Source organism: Musca autumnalis, unplaced genomic scaffold (assembly GCF_047663935.1).
Source record: "Musca autumnalis isolate F117 unplaced genomic scaffold, ASM4766393v1 scaffold_3, whole genome shotgun sequence".
NCBI lineage: Eukaryota > Metazoa > Arthropoda > Insecta > Diptera > Muscidae > Musca > Musca autumnalis.
The window spans coordinates 140,521,518-140,544,817 of NW_027411866.1; the positions used below are offsets into that span (position 1 = coordinate 140,521,518).

Sequence of the window (23,300 nt, forward strand, 5' to 3'; positions counted from 1 at the left end):
CTTTTTTATTCCAAAAAAAATAAAACACAAGTAATTTGTTTGTTCGACTGGACCTGAAAGATCCAGGATTTTGTTGTTCTTGTTTTTTTTTTATAGCCGTTATCATGTTTCCATTTTATTTTTTTTTCAAGGTTTTTATGTGTTTTTTTGATGGAATTTTTGTGTTGCGAAATTTTCTTTCTTCTGTTGGAATATATAATATAATCAATTGTTTTGTTATAAGAAAAATCAAATTTTTTATATAAGAAAAAAGAAATTATATATGTATGAATATATAAATTAAAAAAAAAAAATAAACAAGTTTACAAAAAAATTCTTAAAATTAATAAAATTGTGTGTGATATATAAAATTATTTGGATAAATGTGTGTTAGTAATAATAATAAAAATGTTATACAAAAATCAAATTGTTAGTAAGATATAAGAGAAAAAATAATAAAAAAATATGAAAAACATGGATTTAATATCTGTGTATTTTTAAATATTCAAATGTTTATTTAGCTTTGTTGTCAACTAATGAAAAATATATCCAAAGTTTTACATTGGCGTTTACATCATTGGAGATGTTAAATGGCGGTGAAATAGTTTTGGGAACATCCAATAACAACTTCCACAACATCACATAACTCTAAGAGTCAAAAGTAATTGGCGGTTTGGTTTTAAACTCAAAGATGTCATTGTGCGTGTTTAGGTTGTAAATTGTGTTGATCCCAATTTCCTAACTCAGCGTTATGATAATGTAAACTTTTTCCCAATGAAAACTTCCGCATGTTGTCAATTATCTTAGTTATAAATGTAGTCATATATTCAGAACCTTATACTAGAAAATACAGAACTACTTAAAAATGTATGTATATGTTTTTTTGAATTCTCTACATTCATTTATTGAAACTAACATTGATACATATTATGCATTTTTGTGTTTTTGCTAATATTTAAATTACTATTTTCTTTGTTTTTTTTTTAAGATCATATTTATATATTGTTGTTGTGTATTTTTTAACTTCCGTTTACAAAGTATTTTTTCTATTAGTTTTTGTTGTTTGTTATGGTAGTTATTAAAAGAAACTATAGATGTTGTCTATTTAAAAAATAAAGTTCTGTAAGCCCTCTTTAAAAGTTGAATAAATGTATAGATGGATTATGTTGTTGATTATGGACTCCCCTTTTAATTTGGAGATAACCATTCAATGTTGTGGGCGACTTACTTGGATGATGTTATTTGTTTGTTATCTTATAATGGTTCATAAAAGATAATCAAAGCATCCAGAACATAATTCGATATTTTCTCAATAGAGAGAGAAAGACAATCTAAAAAGAGTTCGATTCCTAAGAATCAAAACCAGGGATCATCATTGAAATGGCGAAGCCTGTGAGACTGAATTGTCAAATTTTTTAATAATCGTCGAAGGGGTCATTTCAAATATTTCTAGGAATAAATTTTTCGTAAAGAAAATTATCCACAAGAATGCCGAATGAAGTTTTAATAACATTTTCGAGAGAACAAAATGTTCACCACTATTTTTTTTTTCCTAGAGTAACCAATATAAAGTTGCTCCCTAGAAAGGCGTGTTGAACACTTTTGAGATATTTGTAAGGGTCATTCAATTTAGACCCTTGCTAAGAAATTTTAATATCAACGTTTATGGTGGTTTGCTAAACATTTTTTTTAATAGTTTCAAGTTTTGTTAGGATTTTCTCGAGCATCAAAAATGAAGCTTAGGAAGCCTAGCGAGGCACAATAAATGAATTTGGCTTTGAAATATTAGTGACCTTTAGAAGCTCTTGAAACGTTGCTAGTGGCTTTTAAAACTGTTGGAACTGTTAAGAAAAACTCATAATACGATTTGGAATTCCTCTAAACTGTTAATAGTGTATAACCTCAAAATTATAACCTCAACATTTGACTCTTCAGTTTTATAATAGGTTCAAAAGGACCCTTGGGTGTTAAAATGTACAATTTAGATGTATTCTCGGGGTTTTAATTTTGAGTTTATGTTAAGAAAATCGGCCCCCTCTTGTCCCTTTCTAAAGAGAATATTATACGAATGATATTCACTGTTGTTTAAGTTTGTTTTTATGGTTGTTCTGGTTGGTTTTTTATTTGAATATTTTTTTTGCAAAACTAGCCATAGAAAGTAGATTATGGATACACCATTCCAATACATATTGATGGTAGAGTTGGCGGTATGGAGGTGATCAAAATCCACAATTAATCGGTATAAAAAGTTTTTGTAATAATCATCAAATCTTACATAGCTACTAAATATATGTATATATATAGATATTTATATATGTTGTTGTAAATCAATCAATTGGCGATTTTTTCATTAAGAGTTTTTTTCATACATATATAATTCTTGTTAAGTGTTAATTATGTTTTTATATATAATATATATATTTTGCATTTATATTTATAGAATAAGATTGATTAATAATAATTGTTGTTGGTTTTTCTTAGTATTTATATTTTAATTAATAATTAGATTTTTTATATAATTCTTATTATATACTTGCATAGAGCCGTGTATTCCGTTGTATATATATATCTTATGCTTCAATTTGTGGTTTGAACTTTTCTTAAATCTAGGTTTGGTTTTCCAAAGAGAACTCAGGTGGTTGTTGTTGTTTTTGAATTCTGCATTTGGACTAAAAATTAAAAAGAAATTGTTGGTTTTTGTTTTTTTTCATGTTGTCTTGTATTGTATTATTATTATTTTATAGTAATTTTTGCATATATTTTTTTATATAATTAATATAAATGATAAGATATAAGAGAGAGATAATAATTAAAATGTATAAAAGAAATGTAATTTTTGTTTTTGTTTTGTGGTTGTTGATGTTTTTGCTGCTGTTTGTTGTTGTTAGCATTGATATTTTTTATTAAAATAATGTAAACATTCTGTTTGTTGTTGTTATTATTATAATTATTAGCTGCTGTTATTGCTAAAGATGCTTAAGCACGTTCACCACGGATACGGCGAGCCAATTGGATATCCTTAGGCATAATGGTTACACGCTTGGCATGAATGGCGCACAAGTTGGTGTCTTCAAACAAACCGACCAAATAGGCTTCAGATGCTTCCTGTAATTGTGAGAGAAAAAATGAAGAAAAGAATAAAGTTAAATAGCAATTAATATAAGTGAAAAAAATATTAAAATTTGCTTTACAAGTTTGATGGCACAAGAACACGTGGAGTTTTTAAAACAAACATATGCAATTTTTTAGCAAAATTCTCAAAATTTATGACCTTTTTAAGAGGACTATCTGCCTAAAACTGAACTGATTTTAAATTGGTTTTTGACAAATTTGAGTTTGAGTATTTAGCAAGTGTGCTCAATGTACCTTTAACCACCCACATTGTAGCAGAAGTCTGGAAAGCTGGCAGGTTGGTCCCGCTACCTGTAGCAAAGATTCTAGAGGCACTACTCTTCCCCATGATGAGAAGACGTTGCCCACAAACAGCAATACACGCCATATCCACACATATAAGTCGATGACTGAACCAGAGCAGGCCGTGCCACCGAAAAGTTTTGGTGGCTTTTGACCTATCGAAGGCTTACGATGTTGGAGAATATAGAGAAGACTTCCCTGCAATCGCGTTTGAAACGTTGGATAATGAACCATATGTGTGAACGCCGCCAGCCGTTTGTAGAATTCACAAATAAAAAGTCCAAAACCCGTAGCGAGAAACGGGGTGATATCTCCGAAACCGTTTAACCTCTACCTTTCAAAAATTCCACACCCTAAAGACGTAATTTCTATTTTTTATGATATATGTGATAGTCTGAGGCAAATGAAAATATCCGCCGCTGAGTTTCCACTGTCACACTGTTCACCAAATGGACGGCTGAAATGAGGCTCCCCCTGAACATATTGGTTGATGGTGTACTGATTCCGATCACTAAGTACTCCAAGAATGTGGGTGTAACGTTCGACAGCATGTTTGAACCGTCAGCGCAAGCCACAGAGAGCAATTTGCGACGGGATCAGAAGTAGAAACACGGTTCTCAAGTCGCTGGCCGGCAGCACTTGGTGTGCTGACAGAAAAACCTTTTTCACCTCTTATAAAGCAATAGGACGGCCATTGGTAAGCTATGTGACGCCAGAGTATAATATGCGAATGGGCTTACTTGAATTGTTTGACAGAAAAACTGATTCTTTAAGTGACCTTTATTGACGGCACAATGTTTAATCCAAGCGGGCGAAACAAGAAAAGAAGTAGAGAAATAATTTTATGTGATCACTGTCACATGGATCATTAGCCCTGCATTAGCTATATTTGAAGAGGGAGTAAAGATCACAAACAACTTTGAAATCTTTGTTGATTCCCATATCGTATTGACAAGAAGTTACCAAATTGTAATTGCTGCGATAATAATAATACATCGCTTCGAACATCTCCTATTCCAAATACAAAAACCGGGGTTAAACAGATGTCATCTATCTACCGCGTTTGCAAAGACTTTGATTTGAATAGTCTAATTTCAAAGTAATAAAACTCTAAACAACAACTCTTTCTATCCCTAAAAATGTACTCAAAAATAAAAATTAAATAGACGACAACAATAAAAAAATATTAAATTTTCTACTAACCTGAAGGGCACCAATGGCAGCCGATTGGAAACGCAAATCGGTCTTGAAATCCTGGGCAATTTCACGCACCAAACGTTGGAATGGCAATTTGCGAATAAGCAATTCAGTGGATTTCTGGTAGCGACGAATTTCACGCAAAGCTACGGTACCAGGACGATAACGATGGGGTTTCTTGACACCACCGGTAGATGGGGCCGATTTACGGGCGGCTTTGGTAGCCAATTGTTTACGGGGTGCTTTACCACCAGTGGATTTACGGGCTGTCTGCTTGGTACGGGCCATCTTTAAAGTTAATTACTGCAAAAAAGAAGATAAGAAAAAATTAATATTTTTACATTACCCAAATGATTAAAATTTTCCTTACTTTATTATTTATTTATCAACAATTAAAAATAATAAAATTTAATAATAACTATGTTTACTTTACAAAATAAAGTCTCTTGTAACGTTCTCTTAGAATGCTTGTAGCTAACTGATGTTGAGGTTAGTCGATTCAAAGGTTACTTGAATTTTTACCAATTTCTAAATTGGGTTTACCATGGCCGGCATCTTTAACCATTTAGTCAACAGGTTAGAAAGAGAGGGTGCTATATTATTACCTACACCACTTTGTTGGTACACACACATAACGAAGTAGTGAATAGATATCAGATGCCACCTTGTTTTTGTTAGACTTTGCAGCTGTACCTTTTTTGCTTGAGATTATACAACAACCACATAAATGGGCATTGTTTTCATTTTCCAAAAAAAAAAAAAAACTACCTAAGTTATAAGAAAAAGTGATTACCACCACTTAAGGTACTCTCTTCTCCCTGAAATTGAAAATTTGGACATTTCTCCCTGCCAGATGTTTTCTTAAAGAAGGCACAATGTTGTAGAACAAAACATACACATTTCCGATATAAATTGGGGATTGTGCTTGATGACACATGTCTACATATAATCTGCCATTACGTGATGTATAATTTGGCGGGAAAATGTTTATCATAAATGCGACGCTGACTACAAACAAAAATGATTTTCGCAGTAATAGATGTTGTCCTAAACAAACCCAGCGAAAAGTTTGCCTCCAAAGAGGCAGTTAAATGATATGTACAAGTGATTTGGAAGTGCATCAAATTATGCATTTTCACTCATGATTTTTACAAGGGAGTGACCCCGGAAAGAGGCACTCCATTGCACCGCATTTTAACTGACCCTTTGGCATTGCATTTTAACTGAACCTTTGGCACTGCATTTTAACTGAACCTTTGGCACTGCATTTTAACTGACCCTTTGGGGTAGAATAGGAGGCAGTCCAGAGCACGTGTTTTGAATAACAAAATAAAATGCATTTATTATTTGTGTAAAACAAAAATATTAATAACTTTATTAAATTAACACAAATTATGAAAATTCTCTATTGAATTCAATCGCAAACATGTGTGTTTCTTGCGCTCTTCATTTAATCCAAGCTTAAGTGTTTTTGTTTCTTTTGTTTCAACTGCTAAATGGGTTTGATATTGTCTTCCCATCACCAGTTAAGATTTCGACATGTACTCCAACAGCACTCCATTGGGAAATTTTCTTCTCGTGAGTTACCGGAAAAATGTTCACAAATTAAATATTATTTAGTTTGTATTAACAAATGTTTGGAAATGTTAACGCGATTATCTCTTTTATTCCGCTGCCTGTAGAGATGTATAAACTGATTTATGTACATGTAGGGATCTCTAACAACTGCTAATAAAATGTAGTGAACAGAGTGCCTTTTTCACGACTCCGATTGCACTGCATCCGGATACTGTTAAATTGTGAGGAATTGGAGTGCCTTTTTCACGACTCCGTTGAACTGCCTTCGGATGTTGTTAAAATGTGACGAATGGATGTGATTCTTTGGATTGCATCCAAATGCGGTTAAAATGTGAGGAATGGAGTGCCTTTTTCACGACTCCGTTTGAACTGCATAAAAACATGCCGTGAAAGAACTAGTCTACATTGCACTACTTCCAATTTATTTTGCTGGGAAGTAAATGGTTTTCTATCGTAACATTGCAATAATCTGAGAAAAGAAACAATCCATAATCATAGATTATAGACAGTATTAAAAGTAACGTTTATGTCAGTTCTTCCGAAATCTGTTAGAAGTAAATTTATTAGATAAACTTTAACTCTGGCATCAGGAACGCTATATCCATGGTTATATTGAAACTGCTGGATGAGCCAGGAGTTGAGTGTATCTCACTAAAGTTCTCAACATATCGCTAGCCACCAACATCGTTCCCGAAGTTTTTAGGATTTACACTCCAGCGTCAGAAATAGCTATCCAGTTGGCGATCAGCAGCATGGGTTTGTAGCGCTCGACTTATCAAAAGCCTTTGGTAATGTTAAGTACTCCACGCTGTTTGAGAACATTGAGCAGACGACCCTCCGGTCAAGTTTGAAACGTTGGAACAAGAAGTGCAAGCCCCGTTTAGTCAAGCAGGGAGGTTCCCCAGGGTGGGGCGATTTATATCTCCGGAAATGTTTAACATCTATCTGTACTGTATCCCACCCCCTCTCCAAACGGCATTGAGATCGTAATGTATGCGGATGATTGTACGATCTTGGCGTCAAGTACCTTTCCTGATGTCATTGTGAAAAGCTGAACTCCTATTTGACGACCTTTTTCCACGCGAGGAATATACAACTACCCGCTACTAAATCTAGGGCCACCCTGTTCACCACACTGACTGTAGAGATGAGCACTGAGTTGAATGTCATGGTCGATAATAGCAAAATTCGGACCAAGATTCAAGAGGTCAAATTCTACAGCACGTTATCTGCGAGAAGCTGAGATGTAGGAACAAGATCCACAAGTCCCCAGTCTGCGGTACTTGGGATGCAGATAAAGAAAACTTGTTGGCCACATATAACGCGATATGTCGCTTTTAGGTGATTTATGTGGAATTAATGGGATCCAAGAAATATAAGTGCGACGCGAAGGAAAATATTCAAACTTTTCAGAATGACGATCTTAGAACTGCAACAGGGTGCCTCTTCATGTCTTCAGTGGACAGAGAAGACAAATTCTTCCAGTACAACAACACAATGGCATACAAGTGCCTGACCGGGTGTTACCATGAAAAGCTGTCCTAACCGCCATATGGTGGATAGGACCCGCCATATAGGCATGTCAGGAGGAATCTTCATGATCTGGAAAGAGGTCCATGTTACAAACAAGTAAAAAAGTATCAGTCGGCTTTGCCGACAGAGATATACCCTCAGCCTGTGTATTTTGAAACAATTTTTTTTTCCCAAAAACCCATGTATTTAGGGGGTTTTAAAAATTTTGGGCGTTTGAACCGACAAAAATGTTGATTAGGATTCAAGATCAAAAGTTTTGTGGAGGAGATACTAAAAAGAATGGATCTCCAGCCACTACATATGGTACCATAGGGAGTTTTTACACTCTTCGGGCTGTTTGCTCAAGAAGCATGGACTTGCCCCTGAAAAAACTTTTACCATCGCAATTGAGGCAGCGAATGCAAGTTGCTTCAACAAAAATCGAAGTGATTCCATACCAGGTCTTAAAGTGCACTTATCCGAAGTTTTGTGTGGGAGGTACCGGATGGAATGGACAAATATAGTCCATATTTGAACCTGATCTATATCTGGTAGATATATTAGGATGTGAAAAGTATGGACCAAATCTGTCACTCCCATCAAGAGTTATCTTATCTATCGTACGCACAATTTTTCCGAACATTCTTCGAACTTAAACTATATTTGGACAAATTATTACTAAGGCCAAATTTTGGACCGAATCGGCAGACCCGTTCGAGAGTTATCTTGCGTTACAACCACCTCACACGTTGTCATAGGTTTTTTTTTGCAACTTTCGGGCTATTTTCTCAGGAAGTACGAACTTGCCCCTAATGAAACTTATACCGTCGTATGGGGGGCAGTGAGTACAAGTTGCTAAAACAAAAATCAAAGCGATTCGAGAGATGGCCCTAAACTGAACTTTACCAAAATTTTGTGTGGGAGGTACTCGAAGGAGTGGACCGATTATGTCCATATTGAAACCTTATCTAAGTCTGGTGCACATTTCACGATGGGAAAAGTATGGACTAAATCGGTTACTCCCTTCAAGAGTTATCGTGCGCACACATTTTCCGAACATTTTCGAACTTTTGTGGGGGAGGTACCGGAAGGAGTGGACCGATATAGCCCATCTTCGAACTTAAACTAAGTTTGGGCAAAATATTACGAAAGCCAAATTTTGAACCCAATCGGTTCATCCGTTCGAGAGTTATCGTGCGCTCCAGCCAGCCAGACAGACGGACGGACATTGCTCAATCGACTTCAAATTTTCTGAAACACATTTCGTCCAAACATACTTGGGGTCTAAAACCATTATTTCGATGAGGCACATTTTGCCCGTATGAAAATGTATATACCCTCGTTAGCATAAATGCTGAGGGTATAAAAAAGAACCTCTAGTCAGCATGTAGCCGAAGAGCGTCAGCTTTCACAACAAACCAGAGTACTTTTTGCTCAACTACGCTCGAGATGGTGCTATATGCCAAGGATTGATAATCCCGTGTGTAAAACATCTACCTAGAATGCACTGGCCCGCACAACACACTGCACTTATTCAACTGTCCTGCCAAAGCTACTCAACTAACTCCGGTACCTTTATGGTTGCAAACCCATCGAAGCTGCCACCTTCCTAGAACTGGAGATAGACTCAGATCCAGATTACAACAGCCCATCTTTGTTTGCACTTCGGAACCAAAAACTATGTGAGTAGTTATGAAATAAGTTTTGAGATAAAAAGGGGAATAATACTGGCCAGAACAAAGCCACTTTATCAGCCCAATCATAAACATTCGTAAGGAATTTATTACCCACGTAAAAGGTTTCCCTTGGGACAACGTTCCTCCAATAATGAAAAATTTTACAAACATTTTTGCCAACCTCATTATTATTAAGGGTTTGTGTTTTTAAACGATAAAAATTAAGCAAATAAAGTACAGTATAATACATCGAAAAGAATCGGATCGCAAGAATCGATCAGGACAGACCTGAATGTAAGATATAGAAGTAAATTTGGGTGGTAATCAGGGCGTAGAAATTCATCCCAGATACTGCATGCAGGAGTCTTAAATGACTGTGGGCGGAGTATTTCCCACATCCCATCTCTTTTAATTTATTCACACGTAAGTTCGACTTATCTTTCTTCATCTTTCTTTGTCGCTTCAATTCACTTCCCTCTTCCTGTCGCCCTTCCATTTTCCATTAACTCTCCTTTCTCTCTGGTGTCGAGTAGCTGTCTATAACAATGATTACTGTGCATCCTACATACAACCTAACCTAGCGTACCTAATCCAATGAGATAATGGCAAATATCGTAAAAATTTACCTTTTTATTTTGTATGTCAAAAATTCTCTTTTCCCATTGTTTTAAAAAATACTCGATTTTTAAAAATTTTCGAATTATATCGATGCAAATCGAATGTTCCTAAAAGACGAAGACCATAGTACATTTATGATGATCATCTGTGAGCTGTACTACTGTACTACTTCATCCTGAAATAACAATCTAAAACAACTTGGAAAATAAACAATTACCTAAATTCTTATCAAGTACCCCAAATTACAAACATACACACAACATATATTTAAGGTCAATGGCACATCACAGCAGTATGTATGATGCTTGATCCCGAATACAAAAGGGAAATGTCACCATTTCTTTAAGATTTATTTTTTAAACATTAGATGGGTATCGGCTGCTACAGTTGAAACAGGAAAAATGCTAAAGAAGAAACAGCGTGAAACTCACATCGCCTGCTGTTAACAATTAAAATGAAATCAACCCTCCACCATTTTAGCAATTATTGTCTGGAAGTAAAAATTTCCGCCAAAAATTGAAGAATGGGCATGCATAATACAACGCAAATTTATACCAACAGAGTAGGTAGACAAGAGAGAGGATGCTCGCAAACTCATAAAACAAATCGAGTGTCGGAAATGAGTGTATTAAAAAAAATAGAAAATAATTGGCATTCAAATCATTAGTAGTAAAACTTTTTATCCTTTTAATATTTTACGCTTGTTAGCACGAAAACTATGGCAGGATAACACATCACGGAACGACATATTGTTTTCAGTGAAAAACGGTTTGACAATTTTAACCCTTAAATTAACGAAAATCAATAGGAAATTCTAATTTCTTCTGACTAATCGCCGTTAACGTGGCTTTAAAGTTTATCGTGCCGGAAAATGTTTTATATATAATTTGATATAATCGGCTTGATAATTTAATGGGATTGGGAATGAAGTGTACATTACAATAAATCTGAGGTGGGAGGACGATGTCGTATGATTTAAAACTTTGTCAGGAAACAAGAAAAGTTTTCAATACAGTAACAGATTTCGATACAATTTACGGCATAAATTCAACGACTTTGTTTAAGAGCTTTAAATTTCATTAACGAAACAACTACAAGTAATAAGTTGGGGGGAAAATCTCAATACGTGACGTGTGCTATACATGATACCTTTTTAACAAGAGGGGTAGCAACATTTGGCATTTCCTAGAATTATATTATTTGACGCAGCATCAAAGCGGATATGCATTTTGCTATAGGTTTGGAAATGAAAATGTTGTTGTATTTGAAATCGTTTGTCAAGAGGCATGCGTGTGAAAGATACAAAAAAGTGACAAACATGAGAATCTTTTTATGCTAACAAGAGAACAAAAGAAGGATAAATTATTTTAAATGCGAAATTTATTCGAATGTATGAATTGAAAATAAATAGATACATAACATAAAGTTTAAACCTAATATAATAGGTGCACAAATGAGACTTTTGAATGTGATCAACATTCGTACCGGATTGACCCGAACCCATAGTGTTTCGGCCAGCGGCTGCCAACCCAGCATCAAACCTATGCTACGTAGGTTTCATGCTACAACAACAACTATTGAATAATACTAAATCGAGGTCGAAGGTACAGTTGACGACTTCAGACAGATGTGATACAGATAAACAGAAATCGTAGTAAAACATTTTAATTTGGAATACCAAGGAATACTTCATTTTGATTAAGAAGTTGCATCGTTTTTTTAATTTTTCGTCTTCAGCGTGTAAGCTTATCTTTTCGTATTTGTTCCGGAGGTTGCAATATGTGAGTTGTAAAAATTGTGTTTCGAGTATCCTACCTGTGAGTAGTGGTGTGCCCCAAGGTTCTGTCCTTGGGCCTTTGTTGTTTATAATGTATATTAATGATTTGTTTGGTTGTATTAATAGTAGAAATTGTATGTCATTTGCCTTTGCTGATGATATACAGGTTTTGTTTAAAGGGGAATATGTTTTTATGTATGTTTTGCAGTCTTCTATTGATTTTAATATTCCCAGCAAAAATACTCATTACAAATTGGCCTACTTTCTCATTATTTTAACATGGGCATGTCATAGGGAGTAAGTACTTATTTTTTTGGCACTTAAAAGTAAATAAATAAGTACTTAAATAAGTAGTTACGACTTGAAGTAACCAGGGAGTAACTACTTATTTATCTACTTTTTAGTGGCCAAAAAGTAAGTACTTACTCCCTATGACATGCCCATGTTAAAATAATGAGAAAGTAGGCCAATTTGTAATGAGTATTTTTGCTGGGTTAATATGTTAGTCACGTGGTTGTCCAACAATGGGCTCTCAATAAATACTAATAAGACTAAGGCTATGTTTTTTGGCAACTTCCAAGAGAGTTCTATAAATGTTTCCATCTATAGGGAGTCTATAGATGTTGTAAGCTCGATGAAGTGTCTTGGTTTGTTGCTTGATAGTGGTTTGGAGTTTGATCTGCATGTTAATTGTTTAGTTTCCAAGGTAAACTTTATTTTAAGAAAGTTGTACTGTTTGGATATTGTCCTACCTAAGAAAATTAGGAAACAGGTAGTACATGCATTGATAATGCCGCATTTTTTGTATTGTATTGAGGTTGTTGGTGGAAGTTGTGGCTACGTTTTGCGTAAACTTAAGCTATTGTTTAATAGGGTCATGCGCTATGTTTTCGTGCTTAAACGTCGTGATCATATTTCTTCGTATGTAGAAGAATTTCTTGGTAGTTCGTTTGATGCTTTTCTGAATATTAGGTGCATGTTGTTTTTCTTTAAGGTGATACAAATCAAAGCCCCTTCCTCTGTTTTAGAGTTATTTGTTTTTAGTAGATCGGAGAGGAATAAACAAATTCATATACCGCGTTTGACCCCTTTTTTGGAAAAATCCTTTTTGGTACGGGTTGCCCGTGTGTTCAATGGTTTACCGCAAGATCTTAAGACATTCAGTGGCTCCTTAATCTGTTATAAAAGGAAGTTATTTGAATATTTCAATCGGAGTGGTTTTGAAGATTAATAATTTTTCGACTAGTACAAATTTTTGTTATGATTGTTTATGTTCCTTATTTTTAATATTGCTTAGCTGATTTACTAAACAGATCTTCATATTTTCTTTAATTACATCCTGTTAATGAATTTTAAGACTATTAAATGTAATGTATTGTTAGTTTTAAGCTTTTGGAGTAGTGTATGTTTTGTAGCTTTTGGAACCGCTCTTGGCCCTATGGGCTAGGTTCCCATTTATGAAAATAAATTGAAATTGAATTGAATTGAAATCAGGACGTAAAGAGCACAAAAGAATACGCACTGGTTTTATGGTAAACATAATGCTTAAAAACCTGGTCTCCAGACTCAATCCGGTAGATGAAAGAATTGCCACAATCCGTATAAAAGCAACGTTCTTTAACATCAATATCATCTGCGTCCATGACCCGACCGAAGAGAAAGATGAACAGACCAACGATATATTCTACGAGGCCATGTCATTAAGATTGTTTAGGAGATTTTAATGCTAAAATTGGGAAGTAACATCCGACAAATTAATGAGGCTGATCGATTACGCAGCCGAAATAAGTCAACATGTTTCCATAAACGGAAGACACTCTTCCAGTGTGTTTGAAGCAGGGTTTCGGAGTCGAGGTATTTTTGGCTCGACTCCAGACGAGTTTTTTCACGACTCCGGGTCGACTCCGAGAGTGAATTCCTAGACCACTAAAAATGAATAAAATGTGCACAAATGTTGAACCTTTTCATATATGTTGGCCTATATATGCTAATGTGTTAGTTTTTCCTTACATATTCATTAGAAACATTCGTTCGAATACATTCGAACATATCAATACTGTTTCTCCGAATTTTACATTAAAAAATAGCAAAGTTAGAAAGTTTGTCGGTTTTCAAATAAAATAGAGATATTAAGCTATTTTCTTAATGATTGATGGGGGTCAATAAAAAAAAAAAAAAATCATTATGTCATCTTAACTTCCATTTTTTGTCGCAGGGTATTCAGTAAGATTTCCATAGAGACCACAATGTCTTTAATAGAAGACGAGGATGACTTCTCATAAAAAACAGGATGAGAATACCAATAGACCTTTGTGAGAAGACCAGTAAGACTTCTGACGAAAGAAGTTAAAGGTCCAATCTTAATTCTATTGTCATAGAACTTTACTTTTGTTCACAAAAATGTAACGAATCAATTGGATCAACAAAATAGGGATGAATAGACTACACTTCAGAGGATAGTAAATATTCTGTGAATTGTCCTTTAACTTAGTATAATATATAAATTGCATATATATTTTGTTATACCTTTCTATTAAAATAAATAGATTTTTTTAAAAATATGTTCTTGTCCCAAATTTAATGTTATAAAGCGTTGAAAAAATTTTGCCCGGAGTCGGTTTATTATGAAATTATGAAATAATAAATTATGAAAAGTTGACAACCATGCGGTATCGGTAAAGGTTAGCGACAACTTTATTTTTGTTGGTAACTCTTGCCGACAAATTTCGTTAATTCTACAAATTATAAGCAAAAAATTCCAGTTATCGATAATTGTCAGTATTACCTGTTGTGAACTAGTTAAGGAGGTCGGAATGAAGTCCGAAAATTTTACCAGTGTAAAACACCAGACTGAAACGTATGGTACAGGCACATTCTCCTGTAAAGATGATGAAGAGAACCAGATAGCATACTGATACCAAGTTGTTGGTATCAAATAATGGCGACGATGAAGATATCCCAATCCCAAACGACGGCATTGAGTTTTAGCCAACTAGCCAAAGAGAGATGGAGGACAGCAGTTAATGGACTGAAGAGCAATAAGGCAGTAGGAGCTGATGCCGAATTGTTCAAGACTGGTAGGGACATACTGTTAAAGAGGAAACATCAGTTGGTTAGCAAAATTTGGCGGGAGGAATGCATAGCCAATGATTGGAAACACAATGTGATAACTATAGAATTATAAGTTTCCTATCCATCGCATAGTCCCAATTTACATTGGGCGAGTTTACTTGCAGCAATTGTCACTTTGTAGGAGAGAGAGGTGAGGCATATGGTAACCCTTTGCCTCTCAGCACCCTCTCTTACCTACAAACTGACAATTGCCGCAAGTAAACTCGCCTAATGTAAATTGGGACATATAAAGTGTTGTCGGGCGTATTAAAGAAATTTTGTTACTATCGACGTCATAGCTCGAGCCGTAACAGCCAAATTTAAAAAAAAAAATTAAAAGGCGATAAGACCAAGTTTTTGGTATCAACACGGAAGACGTCAAGTAGACTCGGACCAACTGTGGACGTCGAAAACTACAAATTGTAAGTAGCTAATGAGATTATTTACCTCGGCATCGCAAAAAACCCCCTCGACAAACAAAAATACACTCTACCCGTACAGTTGGAGAAGTAAAGTAGAAGATCGGTGCGTTTGGTAATCCACTATCAGATCGGCTTCCATAAGCCGTTCTGTTTAGAATAAAAACCACCTAAGTAATACAAAACCCTTAATTCAGGCTTTTTCGTTCCGCAGAAATTTGCGTACATTTTAATTCAGCTAGTTTTTAAAAAAGAAAAGCCCTTCAAAACGAAATGCATAGACCTTAAACAAACTACGACTTACAGCGTACAACAAACACAAGCTGTTGAACATCGTCAACGACGATCCAGATTAACTGAAAAATGTGTGTGAAGAACATCCCCTATCAATCGCAGCTGAGTAGCGTCAGCTTCCCCGACAAAGCAGAACCGTTTTGACTCTGCTGCAGATGTCTGAATTCCTATAGGGAAACGATCGACATCTCCGTGCAAAACATCTGCCCAGTATGCGGCACAGGCCCGCACGACGCTCTGCACTTTCCAAATGCCCTGTTAAGCCTACTCAGCCAACTTCGGTAGATCTGTGGTTACATCCAATCGTATTCATAGAACTGGAGATAGACCCATAGGCAGATTAAGCAGAAAAATGACTTTCCAAACATCCAGAAGAGCCAAGACCGGAAAAAGACGTCAATTTCGATTTAATGTGAAAGTTTTGCTCAATAAAGAATAGTACCTTGAAGTTAAAGTTTGCGCGAAGAAATTCGTTAGAAACGCACAGAAATGTGGCAAATCATGGATTTCGCACTATGATAACGCAGTAGCTTACACATTGATGCTTGTGTGTTCTTGGTCATCCTCAACCACCGTATTCACTGGACTTGGCCCTGCTGTCTTTTTCTTCTTCCCAAAACTGAAAACACCGATGAAAGGAAAACGTTTTGCTACGATTGAGGAGATAAATGGGGGTTTCGAAAAGATTTTCTTTCACTTAGTCAATGAAGTGTGTAAAAAACACGGCGAATTATCGTTTAAAATAACCCCATTTATTTCCTCAATCGTAGCAAAACGTTTTCCTTTCATTGGTGTTTTCATTTTTGGGAAGATATACTGTTTGATATACAAAAAAGCGCGTTAAAGTGTTTCAAGAATTGGAAAAAACGCCGACGTAAGTGTATTATATCAGAAATGAAAGGATTTTTAAATTAATTTAAATAATCGTGGGTTTTCTTCAGGGGTCTGGTGTTGGTTACGTCTCTGGAGTACGGCCAGATTTGTATCATTACTTAGCATTTAGGTTATATTTTAATACCTGAAAAGACCTTTTCGAAAAGATCTTCTTTCACTTAGTAAATGAAGTGTGTAAATGTAAACTGCGAACCAATTTATATTAAGCAACTTAACAATTCTATTTTTTATAATATTAGAATCCAGTAATGGGTACAGGCTTCTTTAAGTACTCTTGTTCAGTTCTAAAACCTGCAAGAATCTACTATTTTTCGACTGTAATTTCTCAAGTTTTTGTTGTCACTTTTTACATGCTACATTTTTTGGTTTAATTTTACGGAATAAAAAAATGTATTTTTTTAATTTATTATTACCTTCAAATATAAATTGCGTATTATTTAGTCCGGGGAACAAAGTTTACATTTTCAAAAATTTGCTTCAACTACACATACAGAACATAACAAATTATAAACAAGCTTAGTTTATTTATATTTCAAATTGTAATTAATGCCATATGCATTGGTAGGTTTGCATTTCTAATAATATGCCAATAAAACAGGTTTAATATCTCCAGTGATTCCCACCATTCGCATTTTACAGAACAGAAAGAAAAATAAAATTGGTGAGACGATCAGGAATTGTTTTTGGCCCTATATAGAAAATGGTTTTTCTTTTTTCCCCAACTGATATATCTTGAAGATTAGTTTTATTCTTCATAAAAAATCTACACTAAAAATCACTGTTTTTATGTAGGCGAATCAAAGATATCAACCTTGACCACCGCTATCATAATCATCACCCAACCACTTCACATACCAAAAGGGAAGGTAAGTAAGCTTGAGTGCATTTTGACTGCAGTAAAATGTAAGGCAAAAGAGAAACATAAAAGAAGCTGTCATGCACCACCTATCATATACGTTGAAATGGTTGTCTTAAGTATTTTCTTTAAATCTGATATTAGAATTTTAGAATGCTTCAACATTTTACAAACAACTTTTGTATACACATAAAGACACATAAAACAAACATTGAGAAATTTGAAAGTTCTACAGACAGAAACAAGCTTGTGTCGAGAGGTGAAGAGCGTGAATTCCAGAACATACCTGGAATTTTACAAAGTGGACCTCTCTTTCGATTCTCGAAGGTCAGACTCAGCCAGTATCAACATGGTCATTTACAAATTTATGTGTAAAAAGGGTGCGATAAAATGATTCGTCTTCTTTCCCACACCAAAAGTGTCGAATCGAATAGGTGGTAAAGTCGACTGACTCAATTACAATTATTGAACAAAGTTTGCCGACAAATATGCAAATCATCAAAAATCAATCCAAATTTTCACAATCAAAACACGAATGTCCACAATTTGTTGTTGTAATAGTTCCGCTCATGTATAATTAAAACGGTATATGGAAAAGAAGAGAAAAAACACGTTAATTATTTGTGTGCATGGAGTTGAATACGGGCAGCCGGAAAAACTGCACCACCTCAATTGGGCTTGACAATAAATCTATGGAACGAATATTTTTGTTGGGTTAAATGGACAATTGAACAAATGCGAAGTATCGTGAGGGCTCTAAAGGCCGGAAGGGCACCTGTTTAATCGACAATCGATTGACGTCAGATGGAATGACGTCTTTGATGGCTTGACGGTAGCCCCTGAAGTTCTGATGGATGTGTCGATCTTCCATCTGGGACGACACGGCAGTTAGGGTGCCAGCAGGAACTGTCTAGTCAGCAAGACATATTGTCTGACTGACAAGCATCCTTTGGTGCGATTCTCTAAAGGTACACATTGTCAGTTTTGAATGAGAGCTTTGTTGTTGCTTGCTAGTGTGGCCGTTCAGTTTTGTCATTCATCATGCAACCACAAAATATTTTGTGATTGCTGGACGGTTGGACAGTTATCGATAATAGCAAAAAAATCGTCATTCAAAACTCGCAATGTGTACTGTACTTTACTCATTTTTTAGTTATCGACAAAAATCGGTAAAATTAAAACGCAAAATTATGAACGAAACTAGCTAGTGCCTGAAGGAGTATTACTGGTTTGTACTTTCCGGTTTATGTAGGTGTGTGACAAGAAGTGGAGGAGATTATCGAAGACTACCGCCGGTATTTTAGGTTTATTGACTGCGGGGTATAAGCCTGTTTTTTGACCACTAGAAACTATAAATGCCAAATTACATCCAACTTTGGTCAATATAGTGCTACTTTTATATGTGGGCTATTTCAAAATGTGGACCTGTTTCATGGCCACATGGGAACCCATAATGCCAAATTATACCAAAATCGAACCGAAAACGTCGATAAAAATTTCTGAATACATGAAATCTGTCGGCACGGATATAGGGTAAGTGCACCTAATGTCGGCATGTACCAGTAGTCGGCACCTTTTGAATTTGAACTCAAATAACTGAAAATTAAAAAAACAAAATAGGAAAATAATCTTAAAAATGCTTTAACAATATTGTCAGCTAACTTTATATAAAGTTTCATTGAGCTAGGACCAATTTTTATATCGAAATTTAAGTTTTTGTCAGTGAAGGGTTTTCACCACAACCGAAAATTAATTTTTCTTAAGAAAAAAATAGTGGAGATGTTAACCTTATAAGCTCTGTAATTATATCAAAATGAAGAAATTCTCCACAACATTTTTGTTGTATAGGTAGAGAACAGTTAAAAGAACACTTTAGAAAAAGAAATTTGTAAAAAATATTTATAATTGTGCAATTTTTGCTGATGCCGACTTTAGGGACAAAAAAATATAAAATTTGCCTTAAGTCGGCATGGGGTTATAAACATTGGTTTTTATCGATTACTTTTAGCTAAAAATTATAAAAAAATACTAAACAAATACTTTAAAATTGTTTCAATTTGAAAGGAACTTTAGCGATTTTAAGCAATATTAGCCATGATTTGAAGTACGTACGTTGGGGGTGCCGACAACTGGGTAATAGATGCCGACTATTGGTACGAAATAATTTATTTAAACAATATGTTTAAATTTCCTTATTTTTTGAAGTAAAATCAATAGAAATGAGTATAATAAACTAGAAATGTATAAATAACTAATGCTTAAGCTATTGTTCTTTAAAATATTTAAGAAAAATATAAAGTATGCACGTTTTCTTTATTTAAATATAACATGCCGACTACTGGATCATATCATGCCGACTATTGGGTAATGGTGCCGACTACTGGTGAAAAAACAGTATTTCACTAAAATTGTAATTTTTGCATGTTGAACAGGAATAATCAAAAAAATTGTTTATATAATCTAAAACTACACAAAATAACGAATCATAACAACTTAAATTCAATTTGATTGGACATTTACACTCGGAATGACATACGGCTAAAGTTACGAGAATCCTTAAAGTGCCGACTACTGGTGCACTTACCCTATGTATATAGGCTATTCTAAAACGTGACCAATTATTATGATTTTAAAGAAAATTTTGTTCCCGTTCCCGAGATTTGCACCTGTCCGTAGGAGAAAGTCGGCAGAAGTCGGGTTTAAGTCCCGGTCCACACTAGAGTAATTACAATGAAATTTTTACATGAAACTTTACATTTTTTTTTTTGGAAAACACATCATTTCTAGAAACTAGTGTACACGTTTTCATGTGTTCTGCTTTTTTTTTTTGTTGCAATATTCGTATGAAACAAACAGACTATTTTATTTTCCATTTTCTTTTACTTTCATGTCATAATTTCAGTGAAATTACTATTAGTGTGGCCCGGGACTAAGCTATGATCGGGATGAAATTTTTTCACGTGTAGATCATCTTCGTCACCCTTATCACAAATATATACAACATTTGTTGCGGAAGTCCATACTTCCCGAGATATGGGCCTCCGAAATTGCGAAAATTCCCCTGTTAAAGCAAGGCTACTTAGTGAAAAATTTACAATTTTTGAAAGGACCTAGAATCTGGTATACAATTAGCGAGTAGGGATACGTAAAATCGATTTCGGTTAATCGATTATTAACCGTAAAATTTCCAAAAGTCGTGGTCGACTATTGACTGTGCGAAACCCGAATAATCGATTATTCTTAGTCGACTATCGGAAGACGGAGTCAACTAATATTCGTATTCAACCATTAGTCGTAGTCGGCTATTAGTCGTGGTCGACTATTAGTCGTAGTTGACTATAGGATGTGCTAAAACCGCATAATTGACGGTACGCATCAACGAAAATGGTCGATTATAATCGGTTTTCGGCGGTTAACGATTAATCGAAAGTCGACTTTTACAACACTCTTAAATAATCGACTAACCGAAAATCGAGTTTTAAGTGGGGTACACACGATCAGTTTTGACTGTCAGTTTTGCTCAAATAATCGGTTGCTTGCCAGTGTGGCCGTTCACTTTTGTCAGTCATCAGGCAACCACAAAATATTTCGTGGTTGCTGGACTGTTTGACAGTTATCGATGATTCCGAAAAATCGACAGTCAAAACTGATCGTGTGTACCCCGCTTTAAGTTTTTCACGAAAACCGAATAATCGAAAAACCGATTATTGCAATTCACTGCGTATCCCTATAAGCGAGCGCCCATAATGGGCCAATTTTCGACTTTTTGATGGTTTTATGGAAAAATCCGGGTCCAAAAATCGTTTTTTGGGTTATATCTTCTAAACATCTGCAAATCGTATGTCTTGTTGGAAAGGTATTTCCATAAGCTTTCCAACGATACCCATCTTGTAGGAATCGGTTCAGTAGAGCCGGGTACAGCACGGGTTTTGTACCCGGACTTTCGGGTCAAATAACCGGGTCCGTCCCCCAAGAAAATTATACATCCCCATATGATCAGCCTAAGAATATCTACCACTGGAAAAAAATTTCAAAAAAAAAAAAAAAAAAAAAAAAATCGGAAAGTGTTTACTAAACAGAATTGTTCTTTTTAGCCTCTCCCGTTCGTTCAAAGGAATATTGTCAAAGCTATTTCTAAATCCAATTGACCTCAAAAAGCGAACAAAAGAAAATGTGCCAACCAATAAACAGGTATCCTATTCGTCTATTTGTTTACTAGAAATCGATATTTTCCTCTTCCAATCAGCTGGTGTGTTGTCCACAAATTCTTTCCGAGTAGATTGTAATCATCAATATGCCAAAATGTGTCTGTGTTAAAGATGTCATAATAAATTATCATCAATTCCAAGTGGAAAGAAAACAGCACACACAAAATAAAAACGTGAGTTTTTCTCGCGCGCAAAACATGTTTCCAATGCATCATTACAGCAACAACAACACAACCTAAAAATCTATTGAGGGATTCTCCACTAACAACCAAACACAATAGGAATTGGGCGGCAAGAGACGCAAAGCCATAACGAACCGCCAAAAAACATTACCTCAAAATACACACAAACAAACCGACACATTTCGCAGTTGAAACAGTACTCGAGTCACGAACCATAAACGAACGACGACACAACAGTTTGGCGACGGCATGAGAAAAATCGACTAACAACAGCAACGATGACAATACAGACCGAGACCATTAAAAAAAGATACACAAAACCACATTTCAGAAGTTACAGAACTTTAGTGCTTTGTAGCTACTTCTTCGTTTTCTAATTTAATCTGATTGTTTAAATATTTCTTCTTACACAAAAATTAAAATGTAAATTGCAGTGATTTGTTTTTTACTTTTTTGCAAATAAATTTAGGGATACTTTTGACTATTTTAATTGCGCACTATTGTGAAAAGGAATATATCGTCGTTGTGTTCCAGTATTTTCTGCATTGGAGAAGAGTCGCCATTTTGATTTTTTTCACAGACTAAAGAAATGGTAGCAGCACAAAATAGTCTGGGCCAGAAAAAATAGATTTCACGATCCCCACTTCTGTAGGAAGAAAATTCGCATAGAAAAAATTTCACTAACAAAATGCATCCAATTTTTCCTCTTAAAATTCACAACTTTTTTTTCATTTCATTTTTCTTATTTGAATAACACTTGTTAGGGATTTTTCACTTGTGAAATTCACTTACCTTTAATTAGTTTTTTTTTCTTGTTGAAGTTTTGTTTTGTTGAAAAGATTTTTACCTTTTTCTTTGCTCTGTACTAGCACGAAAGCGCGTCCGTTCACAACAACGACTGATTTTCTAATGAACCACCAATGAATGAATTCACATACAAACGAGTGCGATGAATAGATTGTTGGAAGTAACAGTGTTGCCACATTTTGTCCTATATATTTAATTTAAAACAATACTATTTTCCATTTTTCCTATAGATTTTCACTTAAATTTAAACACCAATTATGTAAAAGATGTTCAATGAATTTTTTTCTTATATTTGTTATTATTATTGTTAATTGTACAAATTTGAATTTGTTTTCTTTTTGCCACTGTCATATGGCATCTCCAATTAGAAAAGGATAGCTCTCTTGTTGGCACAACTTCGATATTTCATCACATTCATCCGTTCGAGTGGAATGACCAGAGCTGTATTTTACATTCCATTTCTATAGAATTCATTTCGTTAGCAAGCAACCTAAATAAAATACGTGTTTGTCAAACATGTCGACCAATAAATCATTGATATATGGTCTGTTCCAGTACTGCAAGAATCTACTAATATTTACTATTTTTTCCTATAACATAAAGGAAAAAATGTTGTCGTAGTAAAAAATAGTAGCTTCTTGCAGGTTCTGGAACAGAGCAATATCTACCGGAGTTTTGAATGACTGCTTTGCTCAAATTTCGGTTGTTTGTTAGCTTGGTCGATGGTCAGACTAGCAAGGTTTCTTGAAACCAATTTCGTTAAAGTTTCTTTTAAGTT

General features: G+C 34.9%; 1 protein-coding gene across 2 annotated transcripts; it reads right to left on the bottom strand.

The window, feature by feature from the left end:
- Positions 1 to 34: 34 nt before the first annotated feature.
- LOC141397820 (histone H3.3A) lies at positions 35 to 22,659 on the bottom strand. Of its 2 annotated transcripts, none has more exons than XM_073974565.1 (3): positions 22,508 to 22,659; positions 4,597 to 4,893; positions 35 to 3,084 (listed from the first exon to the last, which is right to left on the bottom strand). In XM_073974565.1, exons 2-3 carry the CDS (start codon positions 4,876 to 4,878, stop codon positions 2,956 to 2,958), a joined length of 411 nt encoding a protein of 136 aa, XP_073830666.1. In that variant the 5' UTR covers positions 4,879 to 4,893; positions 22,508 to 22,659; the 3' UTR covers positions 35 to 2,955. The 2 variants fall into 2 exon arrangements, with proteins under 2 accessions (XP_073830666.1, XP_073830667.1); XM_073974566.1 differs by having other exon boundaries at positions 22,563 to 22,586.
- Positions 22,660 to 23,300: the final 641 nt, after the last annotated feature.